This window comes from Orbicella faveolata, unplaced genomic scaffold, assembly GCF_042242905.1.
Source record: "Orbicella faveolata isolate gen_17 unplaced genomic scaffold, um_ofav_v1 contig_2, whole genome shotgun sequence".
NCBI classification, from domain to species: Eukaryota; Metazoa; Cnidaria; class Anthozoa; order Scleractinia; family Merulinidae; genus Orbicella; species Orbicella faveolata.
Window position 1 is genome coordinate 22,988,356 of NW_028301547.1, and position 18,383 is coordinate 23,006,738.

The following is an 18,383-nucleotide window of genomic DNA, read 5'->3' on the forward strand; positions in this document are numbered from 1 at the left end:
TGGTGTCAGCGTCATTGGTCGGTGCATAGACTTGAATAATAGTTGTTTTTATGTGCTACCTTAGTTGTGGATAATGGCTCCGGTACGTGCAAGGCCGGTTTTGCGGGAGATGATGCTCCTCGAGTAGGGTTTCCCTCCATCGTTGGTCGCCCAAGACATCAGGGCGTGATGGTTGGTATGGGTCAGAAAGACGCGTACGTCGGCGAGGAAACTCAGAACAAGCGAGGCATTCTGACTCTGAAATATCCCATGGAATATGGCATCATCACCAACTGGGATGACATGGAGAAGGTAACCAAAATTTGCTGCTTTAATTATCGAATATTCGGACACTACTCTACTGTGAATTTTCTTCATTTCAGGTCTGGCATCACGCCTTCTATAACGAGCTGTGTGTAGCTCCCGAGGAACACCCAGTTCTGCTAACAGAAGCTCCGCTAAACCCAAAAGCTAACAAAGAAAGGATGACCCAGATACACACACTTCTCTCAAGTGATGAATCACTCTTGCTGTTGATTTGAACACAACGTTCAACTGTAATGTCCCAAGTCCTAAAACGACAAGACTTTTTGAATACTATTGTATCCAAGTCTAAGTGTAATTTTGAATTATGTAAATTTGTGCATTGACCAAGCTTGTTCGGTCAAGATGGCTTGATATTGGCCAAGTCAGTCTTTTTACGTGTTTATGGACCGAGAAGGAGTCGAGGTGAATTTGTTCTTTTTTTTAATCGGGCAGGTTATGTTTGAGACCTTCCATTCGCCAGCGGTGTTCCTTGCCGTCCAGGCTGCTTTGTCTCTTTACGCCTCTGGTCGTATAACAGGAAATGTTGTAGACATCGGTGATGGGGTCAGTTTCTCAGTTCCCGTCCACGATGGCTACGTTCTTCCCGATGCCGTCGTTTGTCCTTACTTGGCCGGCAGGGACTTGACAGACTACCTCATGAAGATTCTGACCGAGCGTGGCTACTCCTTCACCACCACAGCCGAGCGTGAGATCGTGCGTGACATCAAAGAAAAACTTTGCTATGTTGCTCTCGACTTCGAGAAAGAAATGACGACTGCTGGCTCAAGCTCCACCATAGAAAAGATCTACGAACTTCCCGACGGTGCCGTCGTTACTATTAACAACGAGCGCTTCAGGGATCCTGAGGCCCTGTTTCAGCCCTCTTTCCTTGGAATCGAAGCTGCAGGCATCCACGAGTCCACCTACAATTCCATCATGAAGTGTGACGAGGACATCCGTAAGGACTTATACGCCAACATAGTATTGTCTGGGGGCTCCAGTATGTTCCCAGGAATCGCTGACAGAATGCAGAAAGAAATCACTGGCCTGGCTCCACCCACAATGAAGATCGAGATCATTGCTCCTCCTGAGCGTAAATACTCTGTATGGATCGGAGGATCTATCTTAGCCTTGCTGTCCACCTTCCCACAGATGTTGATTTCCAAACAAGAATACGACGAAGAAGGACCCTCAGTTGTTCACCGCAAATGTTTTTAAAAACACTAACATTTGAGTTCAATCGGAGAAATAAGAATTTTATACGGACACGATTTTGCTGTTTTCGAGAGGACATTTTGTACGTCTGATGAAATATTCGTAAGAAAGTGTATACGCCAAGCTAAAGTACTTTTTTTCTGGTATCGGTAATTCTGTAACTTTCTATAAATAAATCAAATCAAATTTCTCGGGGATCATTTATATCTGTCTGCATTTTTGAGCTGCAGTTAATCAACTGCGCCATTGCAAAGCTCAAATGCACTCGGCGCTTTCCGAAAACGCAGGTGAAAGAAAAGTAAACGTCATTCCAGGGAGGTACCGTGGTGTAACAGTGATGGAGAGATGCAAGGCTGTTTATGGGTTGGGAAATTTGTGAAGTCACTACTTTCTGCGTTAAATATCACTGTAAGCCTTTCACAGTTTCGAGTCAAACATTAGCATTAGTTTCAACCGGGGGGGGGTACTTCCATATAAAAAAGACGGGGGTGCTCTTCGGAAATTTTGGAAAGAACACCAACATCCTGTTTTGTGGGCGTGGCTTTTATATGGGAGTTCCCCCCCCCCCCGGGCAGTTTCATTATTACTTACAAACGACTACCCTGTTTACGAGATTGGTAATATGCAAGCAATTACCGACTCCAGAGGGCACGTTCGAACACATAATAAAAAGTACTCTTGTGGCAAAATAAAAAGCAGGTTCTAGGAAAGTACTTCTTAAAAACAGGTCCGCAGTGCGTACATGTATGGGTTACAAGTTTTAGTTGTAATTAGGATAAACTGAATTATCACGACCGACCTTGAAAACTGAAAGCAGGGGAAAAAAGTGAAACTTTCTACGCCACGACCAATATGGCCGACTTCATCCGACCACTAACCGGAACCTGGTTTCAGCAGAACACGTGACAAGCGCTTAGCTCCCGTAGACAAATAAATAAAGAAATATCTCGGATGAAGACAAAGTGTGGATTACACTTCGTGTAAGCTACACAAAACCTGTCAGATTATATGCCCTGCAATAGGAACTGCGTATGAACCCTTAAGCCTGCCCGCAGGTTTCTAACAATGCCAGCGATGTTTGACGAGTTAGCTGAAAGGCCTCTGAAAGTCCCTTGGCAGGGGCGAAACATACGTATGTAAGGGTAGCCATTGTAATATTCTCACACTTTTTGCTAAAATATATCAAGAGAATAACACAAATATATACAAATACATACTAGTAATGCAACGGAATATCTCACGGGTCGCAAGGTATAAAATTCTCGCGTGTATACCAAGAAAATACAAGTGACGAGGGATATTCCATGGTATATCACAAGAAAACGTTGTAAAACTATTTTACACCATGCCATATTAAATACAGTATCAAACGAAAAAGATCGCTGCGCACGATGGGAAGGTTGGGCGTAATTCCGTGAAGTATACAATGGCTTTCTGTGTTCTAATTGGCTGTATTTCTTTAAACACCATGTAGTGTTCTGCAGGCAAAAGATCAAAACAAAACAAAAAAAAGTAACGCCTGAGAAAGAACTGAACAAATTCAGCTTTTTAAGAGGTAATCTCTGACACAATGTAGCCTGTAGTGCAGGCGCTTTTTTTTTTTTTTGGAACGGAACGCTCGATAGACCAGGCTTTCGATGCCGTCTACTCCCTGGGCAAATTTCCCCTTGCCCCAACCCTCCACAGTTACCAAATACAAGACAGCGGCCTAATACGAAAATGTGCACTCGCGCGCAAATATGCGCCTGCAAAGCGGGCTAACACAATGGAAAGAACCGTTTCTTCACCATTAAGTCAGGTACGCTTGGGATATACAGCTTGCAGTCCAGAGGAAGAAATGGAGATCGGTGGCTAACTTCAGGAAGGCTTCAACTGGAACTAGCAAGCGGTGGGTGAAGAGAAGTCGATGAGGAACTATGCGTTACTTGCTTCAGTACAACTCTTATACAGTACAACTCTTATACAAATAACTTTATTACAAGTCAAAATCTTATTTGGCCAACCAGAAGGGGCTACAAACTTCTGAATGTGCTTTGCTTCATGCACTATTTACAATGCAGGGCGGTGTTTTTTGTTGTTGTTGGCTTTAATTTTTGCGTCAAAAATTGTAGAAAATAGGTTACCCGTTTCGGGTTTTCTAATGCCTTAACAAAGATAGCGGCATTTTATTGGAGCTTTGAGCCTCAACAAATAATATTCTCCACACCGCGAATCTACTTACTATTTACAGTGTTACTTCTCTTGATAACTTTGCCATTCGAAAGCTCGTAATATTCGGTTTAATTCATTTTAATGCGCGACTCTGTCTAAGCACTTAACAAAATTCATTCTGCGGACATTTCAAGGTTCCAGGTATTTTCCTCTAATTTAATCCTTAACCTTCAAAAAGAGAAAAGGTTTCACTAAAATTAAAAGAGCTCAGTCACGGTATTTTGAGTTATTTTGGCCACGCACAAAATTACCTGAAAATAGTAGCTTACTAAGATAGAAAAACACCAAGGAGATAACAACAATTATACAATAACTGAGTTATTATGCGCGCTCTCATTGGTCGATAGGTGTGTTTAGATGAGAGTATGTAAACAGGGTTGTGCCGTTTCAGATTCGCGCGTATTCTTGAGAATTAGTTTATAAAAGTAGTAGAGTACTTTTTCCGTGTTTACATAGCCTCATCTAAACACTCGGGGGTCTTAGAGAATCTCGAAAGTTAAGCAAACGTTTGTATAACTGTCTCGAATTCTCCCAACCCTCTTCGTGTTTAGATAAAGGCTATGTTAACACGGAAAAAGTGCTCTACCGCTTAAATCATAAAGGAGCAAGGATGGCTAAGGATGGAGAAGATTAACAAAGATTACAAACGATGAACTTGAAAAATTTAGGCCAAGTTTTTCAAAAGGCGCAAACCGTGACGTAGTTCCTTTAAGATTTTTCTTGAGAATTAAATATTTCAGACTGAACGAGTATCTCTTGCTAGACACAAAGCGTTTTGGTACAAAATCGAAGCCTGCGTATACAAGTTTGCGCACAGGCACGAAAGATGCTTCAAGAAACTGCGGTATTCCTAGGAAAATAGGGAGGAGAAAGGAGGGAAATGGGGAGGAGAGACACAACGTGACAAGTATTTTCCGTTAGACCTGTGAAGCAAGTGAAATGATAACCTACTCGCCTGTTAACGAAAGTAATATAATGGGTGACAAATTACTCCTTATTTTTGCCGTGAAATTTCAGCATTAACTTCTAATTTCACGTGTGAAATTACAAAATTGCCGTGGCAATGTTTGGCCCGAATTTTCTCGATACAATAGAGAAATAAAAAAACCCACGATTGTATGCGTAATTTGCCACCCATGATATTAAAAGGTAATTAAATGGTATACTCGTAAAATAAAGAATAACATCACTCGCGTTTTGTCAAAATTCCAACAATTTCCTTCGCTCGGTAGTTCTTTTAGAATTTGGACAAAACGCGCTTGAAATTATTTCCTAATTTCACTCGTCACCGTTTGATTACTCATACTGATTGTCTTCTCCCGACCGCCAATTCCCACCTTTCCTCCAACCTCTTACTCTAAATAGCCTTATGGCTTGATCACTTATTACGCACTCTGTTTTTTCTGCCCAAAGGAAACCGTGGTATCTAATCCTCGCGTTGGGGCTTCAGAAGGTTTACGTATTAATTGGGTTAAACTGACAGAAATTCTACGGGCTTTAACCATGCAAGGATCAAAAAAGACCTTGTTGCAACGTACATTTTACGAGTATCTCGGCTGGGCTTTTTAAAGGCGGTGTTTGGATAGACGCATTCCAAAATGGCGGTAACACCCAAGTGATAAGACTTTTCATCACTGTAAACTGATTACGACTCAAGATTTTGAGTTGAATTCTAAGCTCGTAATTGTCTAAAAACAAGAATACAGCACACGTCAGGTTTGTTCCTAAGTTAATAGTACCTGAAAAACGACAATACACTGGCCTCCGAATTCTGCTTTGAAACAATATTTGAGCTTATGTTAGTCTCCTCCACAGCCGTTTTTTCGGAAGTCACGCAACGCTCGAACGATGCGTGACATCCCGAAAACGGCTTCGGAGGAGACTAAGCTTATGTCGAATACACGCCATTTTGTTGTCTATCCCAAACGATACCAAGTGTTCCCAGTCCCCCAGCAGTTCCAGTTACACGCACGATTCAGTCATCACGTTTTCTCGACTGCTCCATTTATTGGCTGTATTGTGTGCGTGGATTTGCGGCAGGGAACTGTACGACTGACTTGTAGGTCTACCTGCAAAGTAACAGAAAAATCCTTATTAAGTCCTTAAAACCCCTGATTATGATCATTTACCACATTCTCAAGACCTGAGAGTGTGACTTTGAGGAGAAATGCGATGCGGATCAGCGTCAGCACTAAGATTAGTTAGATTCTTCAACGATAAAGGGGCCATGTGATGAATAGATATACCCTCAATTTTACAAATGGTTCTTCTGTAATCCGTTTAAATCTATTCAAATTACAACCATCTTTGTCATTTTGTATTTGTTCTTTTTACACGATTATTTCCTTATTCAAAGGGTTTTTTCGCATTGCAGAAAACGATTTTAGCATGTTGCGACATGGCCCCTTATTTACAACGTCTAAACGGTCTTACAGTTGTTCGAAGCTGTTCCATTAGAACAAATCAACAATCGTCATTTCCTAAATGACAATGGAAGAGAGTTAGCTGGCTAAGATCGGTAATTAGACTCTTACGCTGTAAGCTAGCCATGAGAAGTGCGCAGAAATACAACATACAACAACAACTGAAAAGAGATCACTCTACATACAAGAGGTCACGAAATGGGGAATTTTTCAATCAGTTAAAATTTGACAACAACTACAGGTAGAAAAGTTATTGCAACTTAAACGAGCTACGTCACGGTTTGTGCATCTTGAAAAGTTTAACCTAAAGTTCGTCGTTTGTAATCCGTGGCAGTCTTCTCCTTGTTCCTTTATGGTTAATTATTTTCTCTTTGGTGTTTTTCCATCTCTTAAAGGTAATTTTGCACGTGGCCAAAACAACTCAAAATACCGTGACTGAGCTCTTTTAAATTGAAAATGTCAGAACGCAGATACTTTGTTGAACACGAGAACAGACATGAAGACATGCACACTTAAGCAGTTGTGAAATTTAAGCCTGAAAGAATTCAGGCCTGAACGGGATTCGAACCCATGACCTCTGTGATACCGATGCAGTGCTCTACCAACTGAGCTATCAAGCCATCTGGGAGATGGCCACGTTGTGAGTTCGTAATATACCCGTAGATGGTGAAGATTACAAGTGAACATATGAAAGATCATATATTTTTTCACTTGTATACGAGAACAAACAATAACAACAAAGAAAAAAAATTGAAGTCTTACCTGTCGCACTCTCCTCTTTTTTTGTGAGTTCATCGCGAGAACTGAGCACAGATTCGTACGAAAATTGCGGCATTCTCCAAGCCCAGTGGTCGGAACCCGAAGAAGACTCGGACGCCGAAGACGACCCGACGTTACGCCGGGCGTAAAACAAAAGATACGCTGCCTTGGTGACAATCTGACGCTCACTTATCCTCTCCACGCGCATGTCGTCAAACAGGTACCACGTGGCGTCAACAGGATTCTTGCAGTACGCCGTGTAGTGCCCGCCTGTCATTCCTCCAGTGTGGTTACACACAGCGTACAGGTCATATAGGTTTTCCTCACACCCACTGACGGAATTTGCGCGGTGACGCCGCCACGTACCCCATCCTAAGGAGTGGGAGTCTGGAGAGGACCTTTTGTTGCGGGGTTCTAAGTGTGCATTCATGTCTAAGCCCGTCAGTGGAAAGTCCACCAGAGTGTGGAGTTTGGTGCGGCCGGCAGAGGTCTGGGGAAAACATGAAATGCTGCGTTTTATTGATCACTCATTTTGCTTTGTAGTACTCGAAATTCAACGATGTTTCATTGAGAGAATCGATTTGTTGTTTGCTCTGAGGTAAAGCTGCCTAGTGATATGTTTCGATTGAGAGCTGATGAGAAGTTTTCATGTTTGCGCTAATTTGGATTGAACAATAAACATTGAAGATCCCTTAAGGGTGCAAAGAAATTAAACTTGTTCTCGAGATTAACTAAGACCTACGTAACTCCTGTTAACATTGGAGAACAGACTGCCTTCACCCCAGGTGACTTGTCAAGACAGAGCTTCATTACTATTTCAATAGCATGAAGCGACTGATTGTTACATCCCCTCTTCCCCCCCTCCCCGCCCTAAATGGGAGATACCAGTCCAAGTCAGGGCCTCAGTGAACCCAGACGACTCAATCCAGAATCTAATGCACTAAACACTACGTCATCACGTCTTCCACGCAGGAGACAAATTTCAGAAATGATTGTTTAGTGTTTAACCCTGGCTGGCACTTTCTGCCCAGGTACTCTACCAAGTAAAGTGATGAATGAAGTGCCATGTAACAACTGACCTGCCTGAACCTCTTCATGTGAACCACCAACACCTCTGGCAGAGTCCACAGACTCAGCCTCTTCACTGTTCCTTGTTGTAGTTTCTTGCACCGAGGGCAAAGCCAAGCATCTTCAGTGCCCAGCTAGAAAAAAATATCATAAGCTTGGTTAGCTGTGTCTAAGCTAAGTGGTATTTCCTCCAGTGAACTCCTCAGACTCGGTAATACAAAATTCATCCTGATTGAAATGAGCATTTGCCTGTGCTGTATAGCCAGAATAACTGAAAACCATCATCACGCTATACATGCACAATGCCGCTATTTTTATCAGAGTAGGATAATGGTTACATATGTAGGACTATCTAGAAAGTGGTTCAGGACTATTTGAATGAAGAAATAAGCCATATTCTGATCGTCAATTTACTGTCATAAGACAGACATTTGTCATATAATTTCCTGATAGATTTGTTGAAAAACACATTAAAACCACCTTGCAATCTACAAGAAACCACAAACAACAAGCTACCACTAGTAAACATTCAAGACAAATTTTTTAATCTGACACAATTACAAAGCTGATAAGGGACTTGCTATGCAATCTACAAGAACCTGTTTAAACTGGTACAGTAAAACTTCTGGAAAGTTCTAGCAGGGTTTTGAATGCATACAACTAGCAAAGAAACCAAAGGGAATCCGAAGATTGTAAAACCAAAGTTAAGTCAGCATATGAAATAAAAAGTGTTTCATCTTTTAAAATAAAAGTCTGCATTTTGCAAGAGGGCAATAATTATTAATATATTTTGTCCAACAGGATTTATTGACACAACTCACAGACTAGCATAATACTACAAATCACTCTGAAAACTGCTGTATTCTTGAGCTCTGATGGAGCTCTTCTTCTGCATCCCTATTTTGTTAATTTTTTTTACACCTAAAATTGCAGGTTTGATATGTCTGATACCTTCTCCTCTTTGGTGTAAAGCGTAAAGCAATCTTCCAGTTCAACATTATGTGAGCTGTTATGCAGTGACTCCACTTCACGGACACTACAGTGTTCCTCTGGTCTTTCTTGCAAAACACTGGACTTCACAAAGCTAAACAGTGAGTGCAAATAAGAGAATATTAAAATTACTGTCAAATTCAGCAGTATTTAAAAATAAGGGTTGAAATGTTACATGCAATTCTTCTCCAAACTGTCAAAGAGACTACCACTAAACTATGAGTTCTAGAAATTTGATTAATGCTGGAATGTTGCATTGCTACCAATCGGAGGCCCATGAACCCACTTAATGGTAAAAATATGACTAGCACCTGTTTTGTTGCAAACAATTAAGGTTTTAAATGGACCTGTAAGTTCTAAGAAAAATTTATTTAGTTTTCTTTTTTCAAAGTCACAATACATGGCCATGAAAAATGCAAAATGATATAAAAGCAATACAATTGAAGCTCTCCTTGCGACCACTTTTGTAAGCGACCAGCTCTAGTTAAGACCACCTTTGTGAAATCCCATTTAAACTGTGACTTAAACATTGTAGTGAAAAGCTCTCGTAAGCGACTGCAACTATTTTTGGGATTACCCAACTGGACTTTTCCTTCATGTTTTAAAGCTCTTGCAAGCGACCACTCAGAGTCTTTTACGTATAAATCTACACTTTAATGAAACTGCACACTGCGCTAATAGTTATTTTGGTCTAAAAAATTGAACATAAAGTTTAGCCATATCTAGATCAGATATAAAGACACTCATCAAACATTGATTTCTTTTGCTTTTTCTTTATGAATTATTAATGAGTTTCTGAAGCTCCCATCAGCGGCCACCCTCTATTGATTTACCATGCGGTCGCTTAGGAGAGCTCATTCTTCTAACTTAGCGACCAACTCTAGTTACGACCACTTTTTCGAATTTCTGAGGTGGACGCTTACAAGAGCTTCAACCGCATGTACTGTGTTATATAGGCATGCAATGCATGCAGACAGCCTGTACTACATCACAGGCCCTTTGCACCATTAGTTGATATATAAATTTTGTTACCATAACATGGTAAAGTAAAATAATACATTTAATTCCAGATTTACCTCACTCTTGTCTCTGGATCCCATTCAGCAATCATCTTGATATGTTGAGGTCCACTGCCTGATCCACAAGACATGAGTGCCCTATAGCACAACAATGCATATCATATTCACGTAACATACAGTATATGTAATTTTAATGACAATCACTGATCAGTACCTAACATGGTTATGCAATAGAATATGAGAACCTCATGATGAAAAATTTTACAGTACATCACATTTTACCGGCTTGCTTACGCCACCTTAGCTGCAGTAGTATTTAATTTACATTTGATTTAGTTCCTGGGACAATAATTTACATCTGGTAGTTCAAGGGAGGGGACTTATTCAGGGGCACTTATTTTGTTTTTAGCATATACACCCAAAATGTGATACAACACTTAAATGAGCGGAAAAAAAAACACAACAAAACAAAACAAAACAAAACTAATAATTGAATTCATGATCTGTAACAATGGGGGCTCTGATAGTCATCATGTTCAGTGAACATTACGTTCAGCTGAGATGGCAGACCTCAGAATTGACCTGATCAGTCTGTTCTATGTCAATTCCCCATGTTACTTTAGCTATCGGGGTGCCTATTGGAAGGAGGGGGGCATTTATTAATGCAATGGCACTCAATGGGGAGAGCTTATTAAAAAGGGCATTTAAGAGGAGGAGGGTACTAAATTGAATCGTCAGGGTACCTTATAGTCACTTGCTACATAACTACAGTAACTGGCTCTGGCCACATAAGCCATTTAATAGCTTTTAGGGGTTTCAATAAGGGCAAATTGACTGGGAGAGAGGATGATTTTGCCTGCATGGTTTGACCATCAAGAGGAAAGCTAATCTTATCAAGAGGTTTAAACCAAAAGTTTTGGCCGATGGTGAAAACCAGTTGTCCTCCTGCTAAAAATGGTAATGAAACCCTTGGGCTTTAAACAGCTGATTACATATAGAGCTCTATGCTATAGAGCATTTTCACTGTCACGCAATAAAAAACATAATTGAAAACCATTCAGTGGATAAAGTCAAGAAATTGTGATATTATAGAAGATAAATAAAGAAGACAGCTCTCCAGGTTTAAGGTGTTCCTTTGTGGGACACCAATACAGTGAAACCAACATCTGGAACTTACTTTGGCTATCTAAGCAACTGATTGACTGCACTGAGCACACAAACAAACAATTAATTAAGCACTTTTCCAAATACTTTAACGTCTTAAATGGCTAAAAATTGTGAGATAAATACATATTTTTCTGCAAACGCAATCACAGCTTTATGTCACACACCATCATTACTCTGAAATTCAAAATGCGCTGGTTTCCAAATGAAAGACGCTATTGAGCTGGAAAGTTTTAAACAGATGTAAAATTAGCACCTCTTATGCCTAATTACAATGAAAACTTTGGTGGCTCATTAGTTTTGGATTTGAGAATTTGATGATGTCACGTGAAAATGCTCTACATGTTTCCAGTCTACTGGTCTTGTTCTTGCTCAATTGCGGCACAAACAGAACCACTTACTTGTCCACAGTAGCCTGATACAAAGGATGATCAACTTCTGGAGACAGAGCACTCTTCCCAGGCAAGCCATTGACTACACGCAGTCGAAACAGCAACCTTTGCTTCTTAACCTAAAGCAACAATTAATTTGAAGCAATACATCAATACTATAATCTCCTTGTACAGACTATGTAAATGGAAAGGACAAATAACAGTGGTTGGATAAGGTGATTGGTGCCCAAGCAGTAACCACTGTGCATTCATGTGCTTTGTCTTGACTTGTTGACTGGGTATCAAGAAAATACTTATCATAATATTATAATTTGATACAATGTATCCAACTTAACACAGACCTTACAACACTTCAGGCCTTGTATGGTACTGTTAGAGTCACCGAAATCAGACATTTGTCACCAAATCTTAATAGTCAAACACTTGCTCTGCAAATCCAAAAGGTGATTCATAGAACACATTAGGTAGATTTCACTTTGTGGTGCAAGATCGTAAATTAAACCACATGCCTTTGACAATTAACCATTTTAAGGTTTTGTACCTGTGGTTTTCCCTCTTGATAGAATAATCAAAACACATCAATAACTCAAATATGTTCACACTCTACTGATTTGCACTGCAAAGCCCAGACATTCAATGAAAGCATTTTATTAATGGGCATGCTACAAGAACAAACCATCAACAGTTAAACTTAATTTCTTATTCCAGGGGTTTCATTAGAAGCCGGCAACCGGCGAAACTCGCCGCCTACTTTGTCAGAATTTATGTCTTACCGCTGCTTACTTTGTCTGTATTTTCACTCAAATTGTTAAAAAAATTCATCAGTTTGCTGCCTACTTTAGTTACCTCAGATGGCTATTTCAAAACTTATTGAAAACCCTGTTATTCCTCCAGCTCGTTTCCTTACCTGCGATGAAACATTATCCAACAGAATCCTTGCCATGGCTTTCAAGATTGCTGCATGCAGTCTTTCATAGCTCAGTTCCCTGAGAACTCTCACTATGAAGGGAAGACCAAATCTGAAACAGTAAAACAGAATTCTTTAACGGTGAACATAAAGTTCAGTGTGTCCAGTTGCAAACAGGACAAATTCTGCATTCAAGGACATCCATCTAATTTAACAAAACATTTGTCATGAAAATACCACATTTTTAAATGTACATGTAATTATTATTTACCTTTTATTTTTGAAAACAACAAAATAATAATTACAGGGATTTTAAAACACCTTTTCAAAACTTTCAAGGCCTTGAATATCTTATGATCTTAAATTTCAAGAACTTTCAAGATGCATGGCAACTCCACCTCAGCAGCAAGTTACCCTATGTGGAAGCCCTATAATTATTTTTATATGTTACCTTTTACTTGATGAAGTTTTTGCTGGGCCCTGACAGTTTGCCACAAGGATAAGAATGGTGTCTTGAATTGGTCCACTGTTATCTGCCATGACAGGTGTCTGGACATCTGCATCCATCTCAGGGAAAAGCCCACTTGGAGCTTCAAATGCATAAATATTGTCCCCTTCATGAACAATGCTCAAAGATTGCTTATCATGAAATGTTCTGTGAAATCCATCATAGTAAAGTTCTGTGAGGATCAAAGATTCTTGTTTGATGCCTGTCATATCAGACACCACATTCCGCAGGTCAGCAATTGTTCCATGCAAGGGTACGCTGACACCAATACGAAGTGGAACTCTGGATGAATTTACAAACACTGTGGTGACTATGATGGGGCGGGTTTCCCGTTGTGGGATGGGCAGTGAGAGACACAGAAATGGATCAAATGTTGTAGACTGTTGATGGCACCTGGGACATTTGAGTGATGATCGATACTGAGCTTGGAATAAATCCAGAACAAAGCTGTCATTGCAGCGTGTGTGATTAGCAAGAGCCTCCAAAGCAATGGTGTCATCTGATCTTCCTGAACTTTCCTGAAATTACAAAATTTCAAAAACTGCTTAAGCAAAAGCCTGGCACCTCCTCAAACTTTTCAGAATAAAACCTAGCGGTAAAAAACAACGTTTCGATCTCTCTGAGATCATTTTCAAGTTGAAGAAAAAACGAATGAAACATACATATATAAGTACAAATTAGGGCGTGAGAATGTCAAACGATAAAATATGTAAATACAAGCGCTAAAATGTAAGTGTTAAAATAATAAAATACTATAAAAAAAAAACCTATATAAATAACTTTGCACAGATTGAATCTGACTGTTTTTTTTAATAGTATTTTATTATTTTAACACTTACATTTTAGCGCTTGTATTTACATATTTTATCATTTGATATTCTCGCACCCTAATTTGTTCTTATACAGTTGTATATGTATATTTTATTCGTTTTTTCTTCAACTTGAAAATGATCTCAGAGAGACCGAAACGTCGTTTTTTACTGCTAGTTTTTATTCTGAAATGTTTTTCAAAGAAACTACCTCTTCAAACAATTTAGTAATTGTTAGTGACAGTATTATAGAACATTTATGGCTGTGTTTTGAAAACATATTTTAGATTACAAACTGTTTACTTTTACAATATTTGCCCCACAAGTAACTTGACTCCAAAAGCAGGCTATGAATAGCAGTGGAACACTTGAAAACTTTTGTTTACTTTTTTGGACAAGTTTTTAAATGGAATCTAAGGGTTAGTTTCTTTCAAGCTACAGTGACGTTTTGAATTTTGCAGATACCATCTTCTAATCTTGAAATCTGCTCAAAGGGAAAGGGGAGGACATTAGGGGTGCCTGTAAACACATTCTTCAAATACCCCTATGATGAAAATCCATAACAAACTGTAACTTCAAAAGGCCCTAATATTCTTCGGCATGCCAAGAATTATCAACACCTCAGTATAATTGCATAGTTTGGCATTTAAGCAAAATAACAAATAATTTATTTGCAAATTTCATACATACCTCAAAGAGCGATAAATAGCAAATACAGTGCACATTAAAAAAGCTGCATCCCACAGTTTGGGGAATATAGCAATACTGTGATACTATAAATCCCATTACCTCCTTTTATTTTTTAAGCAGTTTTTTTCATCTTTTTCTAAGAATCAGGTAAATAGCCCATCTGAAAAGCTGGCTGAGATCATGAAATATGCAGTAACTACTGTTGGCGGCCAGCTACTTTTGATAACCCTAAAAATGTATCATGAAAAAGTACCAAGGAAAATAGACCTTTTCATGGTTTCTGGCACCATCTTGCTTGGGAAGCAGACAGCGAAAATTGCAGTAAATTTATGAGAAAAGTTAAAAGTTTGATGCCCAACAAGTTGAAAGTGATTGACTTTCTGAGTATTTTGAGGTTTTTTTTTTTGGTCAAATTTACAGAATGTACATGTAGATTTGCCGTGAGGCAAGGAATTGCACTTTCAGTTTTTCACACAAATGTCTCCAGATTTTCCTGCTAATCACGACTCAGTTTTACAGTCAAAGGTATGCAAAAATGAAAACCTCAATTGTGGCTTTTCTAGCGAGGCTTTTTCCCTCAAATGCAATCAGTAAATTCTTTTAATAAGTATCTTTAGTTTTAATTCACAAATAGTTTAGAACTCAAGTTTTTCCCCATAGATTTACTGTAACTTTTGCAGTGTTTGCTCCCCCCCCCCCCCCCTTCCCCCTCCAAATAAGGTGGCGTCAGAAACCGTGAAATGGTATATGGATATGCGGTGCAGTTCCAGCCTTAGAATTATGCGTCTTTAGTCAAGTTGTATTAATATCAACTGAAAGTGAATGAAACTTTTGTCATTTACAGGGTACATAATTTATGTGAACAATCATGTTCTAAATGTGAAATAAAAAAGAGAAAAAGAAACAAATTAGGGAAAGGAACACAATGCAAATTATCAGATGCTTGAATTCAAAATAGAAGCTGGAGAAATCAAGCCCCATTGAACATGCAAACAAACAACTGTAAACTACATTCAGTATCATGCATGTAAATCAAGTTAGGTAATCTAACAATACACTGTTCATTTTGAGATCATTCTAGAGAGGTCGATATTTGACAGATATTGAAAAACAACTCCATACAATTATCCACACACCAGAGATAATACTATTTTTCCTCAAAGACACAGCTAAAAATAACTTCATGAAAATCATGTTCGTCGATGACAAAACGCCGATAATTTCACATCCTTAAGCAGTGCTAATGATATAATTCTTCGACAATGGAAACGAACATTGATAAATCTAATCACACAGACCAGAGTGGACCATTTTGTTTCATTCAAGCTGTCGCCCATTATTTTATAACTCAGCATGGGGTGCACAAACGAAATACACGACCGTGAATATTATTCTAAGTTCAAACACCATCCATTTGAAATCCAAAGTGGATCAATGAAAAGACATATTTTAAATTCTTTGTGCTTCCGCTGTTTTGTTACGGAAGACAGACCAACAACTTGAAATTTTCTTGTCAAAGGGTCAAAGGGAAGAGAGCTATTTTAGACAGAAACGTCCCCCAACTTTGATTTTTCTAGCCTCAAAATGGCTTAAAATTTAGTTAGATCAGAAAGTAAGCTTACTAGTAGTGGACTAATAATGTTTTACACGTTCAAAGTAAACGATATCAAATGCTCGTCTCTTTAACAAAACATATTTAAATTCACAACAGCAAATATCTCAGATTTCTTGCAAAAAATATTTCCAATTCGCTATCTGCTTCGGGATCGTCTTAATATTGGACACGCGATGTCGGGCATTAATGCGCGGGTTAGAATTACAAAATAGTACTGTACATCTTATCCTAACTATTGGTAAAAAGCCAAAACATGGAGATGTTATCTGACCACAGGCTCAAATCAATAAATCTCACACAAATTGTGAAAACACGGTACTATTAAAAAGAAAAACACGAAGTTGTTTAGCCAACTATCGTGAACAAAACGTCACTGGAAATGAAAATTCATTGCATGACACTTGGCAGGTAATTTGATCGACACTCGTAGTTCACTCGTAAAAATAGACCTAGGTTTTTTGATTGCTTCTCACCTTGTTAGCTTTGTACTTTCGCTTGGTTGCTCGATTCAGATCTTCGTGAACTTTGTCCAAGAGCCAAAGCAAAAACTCCTGAGCATCGTGTTGTGCATAACCTCGGTACTGAACTCCATATTTTCCAACGATCGACTTGAAATCGCTACTAATTTGCGAATTATACTGACTTGACCACAAACTCTTGAGTAACAACGCTAGTTTCTCCGTCACTTCACCGCGAGTTCCAAACTTCTTGATTTGCCCTTTGCGAAGTTTTAAATCTTCTTTATACTGATCCATAACGAAGTACTCGGCCAATAAATCAGTATGAGCGAGGCACTGGATAGTCGCGTTCATAAAACAAGTGTTGCCATGATTTTTCAAACCAGACACATTGAGTACCTCAGCAGACTTACTTCTCCGAATCTTCGAAGCAGTTTCCTCCGCCGCATCGAAATTCTTCTTCTTGTACGACGCATTCTCGTCCAATTTTCCGATCGAACTCGTCGAGTATGCAGAATTCGAAGGAAATTGCACAGCAGACATACGAATCATAAGTTTTTGAACCATGTTCGATACAGACTTCATAGAAGGTCTCCTCACCAATTTCCTTCCTCCGACAAAATCTCTGGAGCCGAACTTGAAACTCTTTTTCTTCGTTAAATGTCTTGAGCTCTTGGACCGCTCCAAAGTCGCCTCCTCCCCATCAATTGTCTCGTGAGCACCTTGACCTCCGTGCAGTTCACCAAGGCTCGCTGAACGATTATGAAACATTTCTGCCGGAGCTGCTCACGGATAAATTCACTGAGCACAGTTCCTTATCTCACATCAAGATCTAGCTAATGCTGACAATGTTAACTCAGGTATTTCGCACCATAAAGTCTTGAAAATTTCTTCCAACTTATTTTTCGCATCACTTTAACATGTCATCGGTCATGAATGCCGAAAAACAAATATAGAGCATGCGTACACTGACGTCACTAGGATATAAGCGTACGTAACCATGGATAGTATAAAGTTAGAGACAAACGCGTGGATTTGGGCTACAGGAAGTAATAAAGGGAGGAGGAAACAAGAATAAAAACATGGAATATTGGAACTCGCGAAATAGCGAAGTAAATGTCAAAAAATCTGGAATTTGAAAACGAGGATTACAGTATAGTATGGGCCACTGGCTGTAGCCAGAGGGCGTGGTGGTGGGTGGTGGCAGCGTCAACTTGGGGGGCAGGGGAGGGTAGTTGCCCTATAGGACTCGGAATATTTGTCGATGCTATCCGCACTATGTAAAAGTTTGATAGGTGTTCTATTAGAGGAATCTTTCTAGGATTTTCAGTACAAAAAGCTCGTCATAGGAAATAGAAATATGTATGTATATATATTATATTTACCATAAAATTCTTTCAGAAAGCCTTATTCTATTGGTCTCAACAAATGAAAGCTAAAATGAGACAAACACATTCATGTGGACATTATCCAGGGCTTCTTTTTGTCCTGTGGGAAAGCCAAACAAAAATTACGAGGTGCTTGTCATACCTTCATGATTGCTGACTGCAACAGGTGCTAAAATCTGACTGCCCTTAGAGTCATTCTGGTAACATTTGCACTGGGCAAAAAAAATGTTCACTTTTAAGGGTAAAAATGAATTTACAGTGGAAGTCATGCCCACAAAATCAAGATTCAGATACCTTAATACTTTTCAGGGGTTCTTTTCAAATTTCCAAGAAGAAACCTCATAATTTTTACATGGAAAAGTCTCTCTCCAAATTTTAAACAACTCAGAGAATGGTACTCCTTTGACCCAAATGATCATAAATGTACAGGACACCCATTTTTCATTTTGCCTTAAAACAATGTGGATGTGAAAATCTATAGA

General features: G+C 39.2%; 2 protein-coding genes across 2 annotated transcripts; one reads left to right on the forward strand and one right to left on the reverse strand.

Moving 5' to 3' along the window:
• Nucleotides 1–153: 153 nt before the first annotated feature.
• LOC149112517 (actin CyI, cytoplasmic-like) lies at nt 154–1,518 on the forward strand. Its single transcript, XM_089289402.1, has 3 exons — nt 154–291; nt 363–474; nt 740–1,518. Exons 1-3 carry the CDS (start codon nt 169–171, stop codon nt 1,501–1,503), a joined length of 999 nt encoding a protein of 332 aa, XP_089145528.1. The 5' UTR covers nt 154–168; the 3' UTR covers nt 1,504–1,518.
• Nucleotides 1,519–3,456: 1,938 nt separating this feature from the next.
• On the reverse strand, nt 3,457–17,478 carry LOC110054928 (ubiquitin carboxyl-terminal hydrolase 31-like). Its single transcript, XM_020761301.2, has 9 exons — nt 16,529–17,478; nt 12,885–13,459; nt 12,434–12,545; nt 11,536–11,645; nt 10,028–10,108; nt 8,913–9,045; nt 7,973–8,095; nt 6,897–7,383; nt 3,457–5,780 (listed from the first exon to the last, which is right to left on the reverse strand). Exons 1-9 carry the CDS (start codon nt 17,282–17,284, stop codon nt 5,674–5,676), a joined length of 2,484 nt encoding a protein of 827 aa, XP_020616960.2. The 5' UTR covers nt 17,285–17,478; the 3' UTR covers nt 3,457–5,673.
• Between the last annotated feature and the right edge of the window lie 905 nt (nt 17,479–18,383).

What these genes read in the sequence shown, in the direction of transcription:
- LOC149112517 (XM_089289402.1), top strand. Translation starts at nt 169, where the DNA reads ATGGTTGGTATGGGTCAGAAAGACGCGTACGTCGGCGAGGAAACTCAG. An exon ending in ACTGGGATGACATGGAGAAG is followed by an intron (nt 292 to 362) that starts GTAACCAAAATT and finishes TCTTCATTTCAG; the next exon opens with GTCTGGCATCACGCCTTCTA. An exon ending in CAAAGAAAGGATGACCCAGA is followed by an intron (nt 475 to 739) that starts TACACACACTTC and finishes TAATCGGGCAGG; the next exon opens with TTATGTTTGAGACCTTCCAT.
- LOC110054928 (XM_020761301.2), bottom strand. Translation starts at nt 17,284, where the DNA reads ATGTTTCATAATCGTTCAGCGAGCCTTGGTGAACTGCACGGAGGTCAA. An exon ending in TATCAGGCTACTGTGGACAA is followed by an intron (nt 10,109 to 11,535) that starts GTAAGTGGTTCT and finishes GTTGTGCTATAG; the next exon opens with GGCACTCATGTCTTGTGGAT. An exon ending in AAAAGAGGAGAGTGCGACAG is followed by an intron (nt 5,781 to 6,896) that starts GTAAGACTTCAA and finishes GTTACTTTGCAG; the next exon opens with GTAGACCTACAAGTCAGTCG.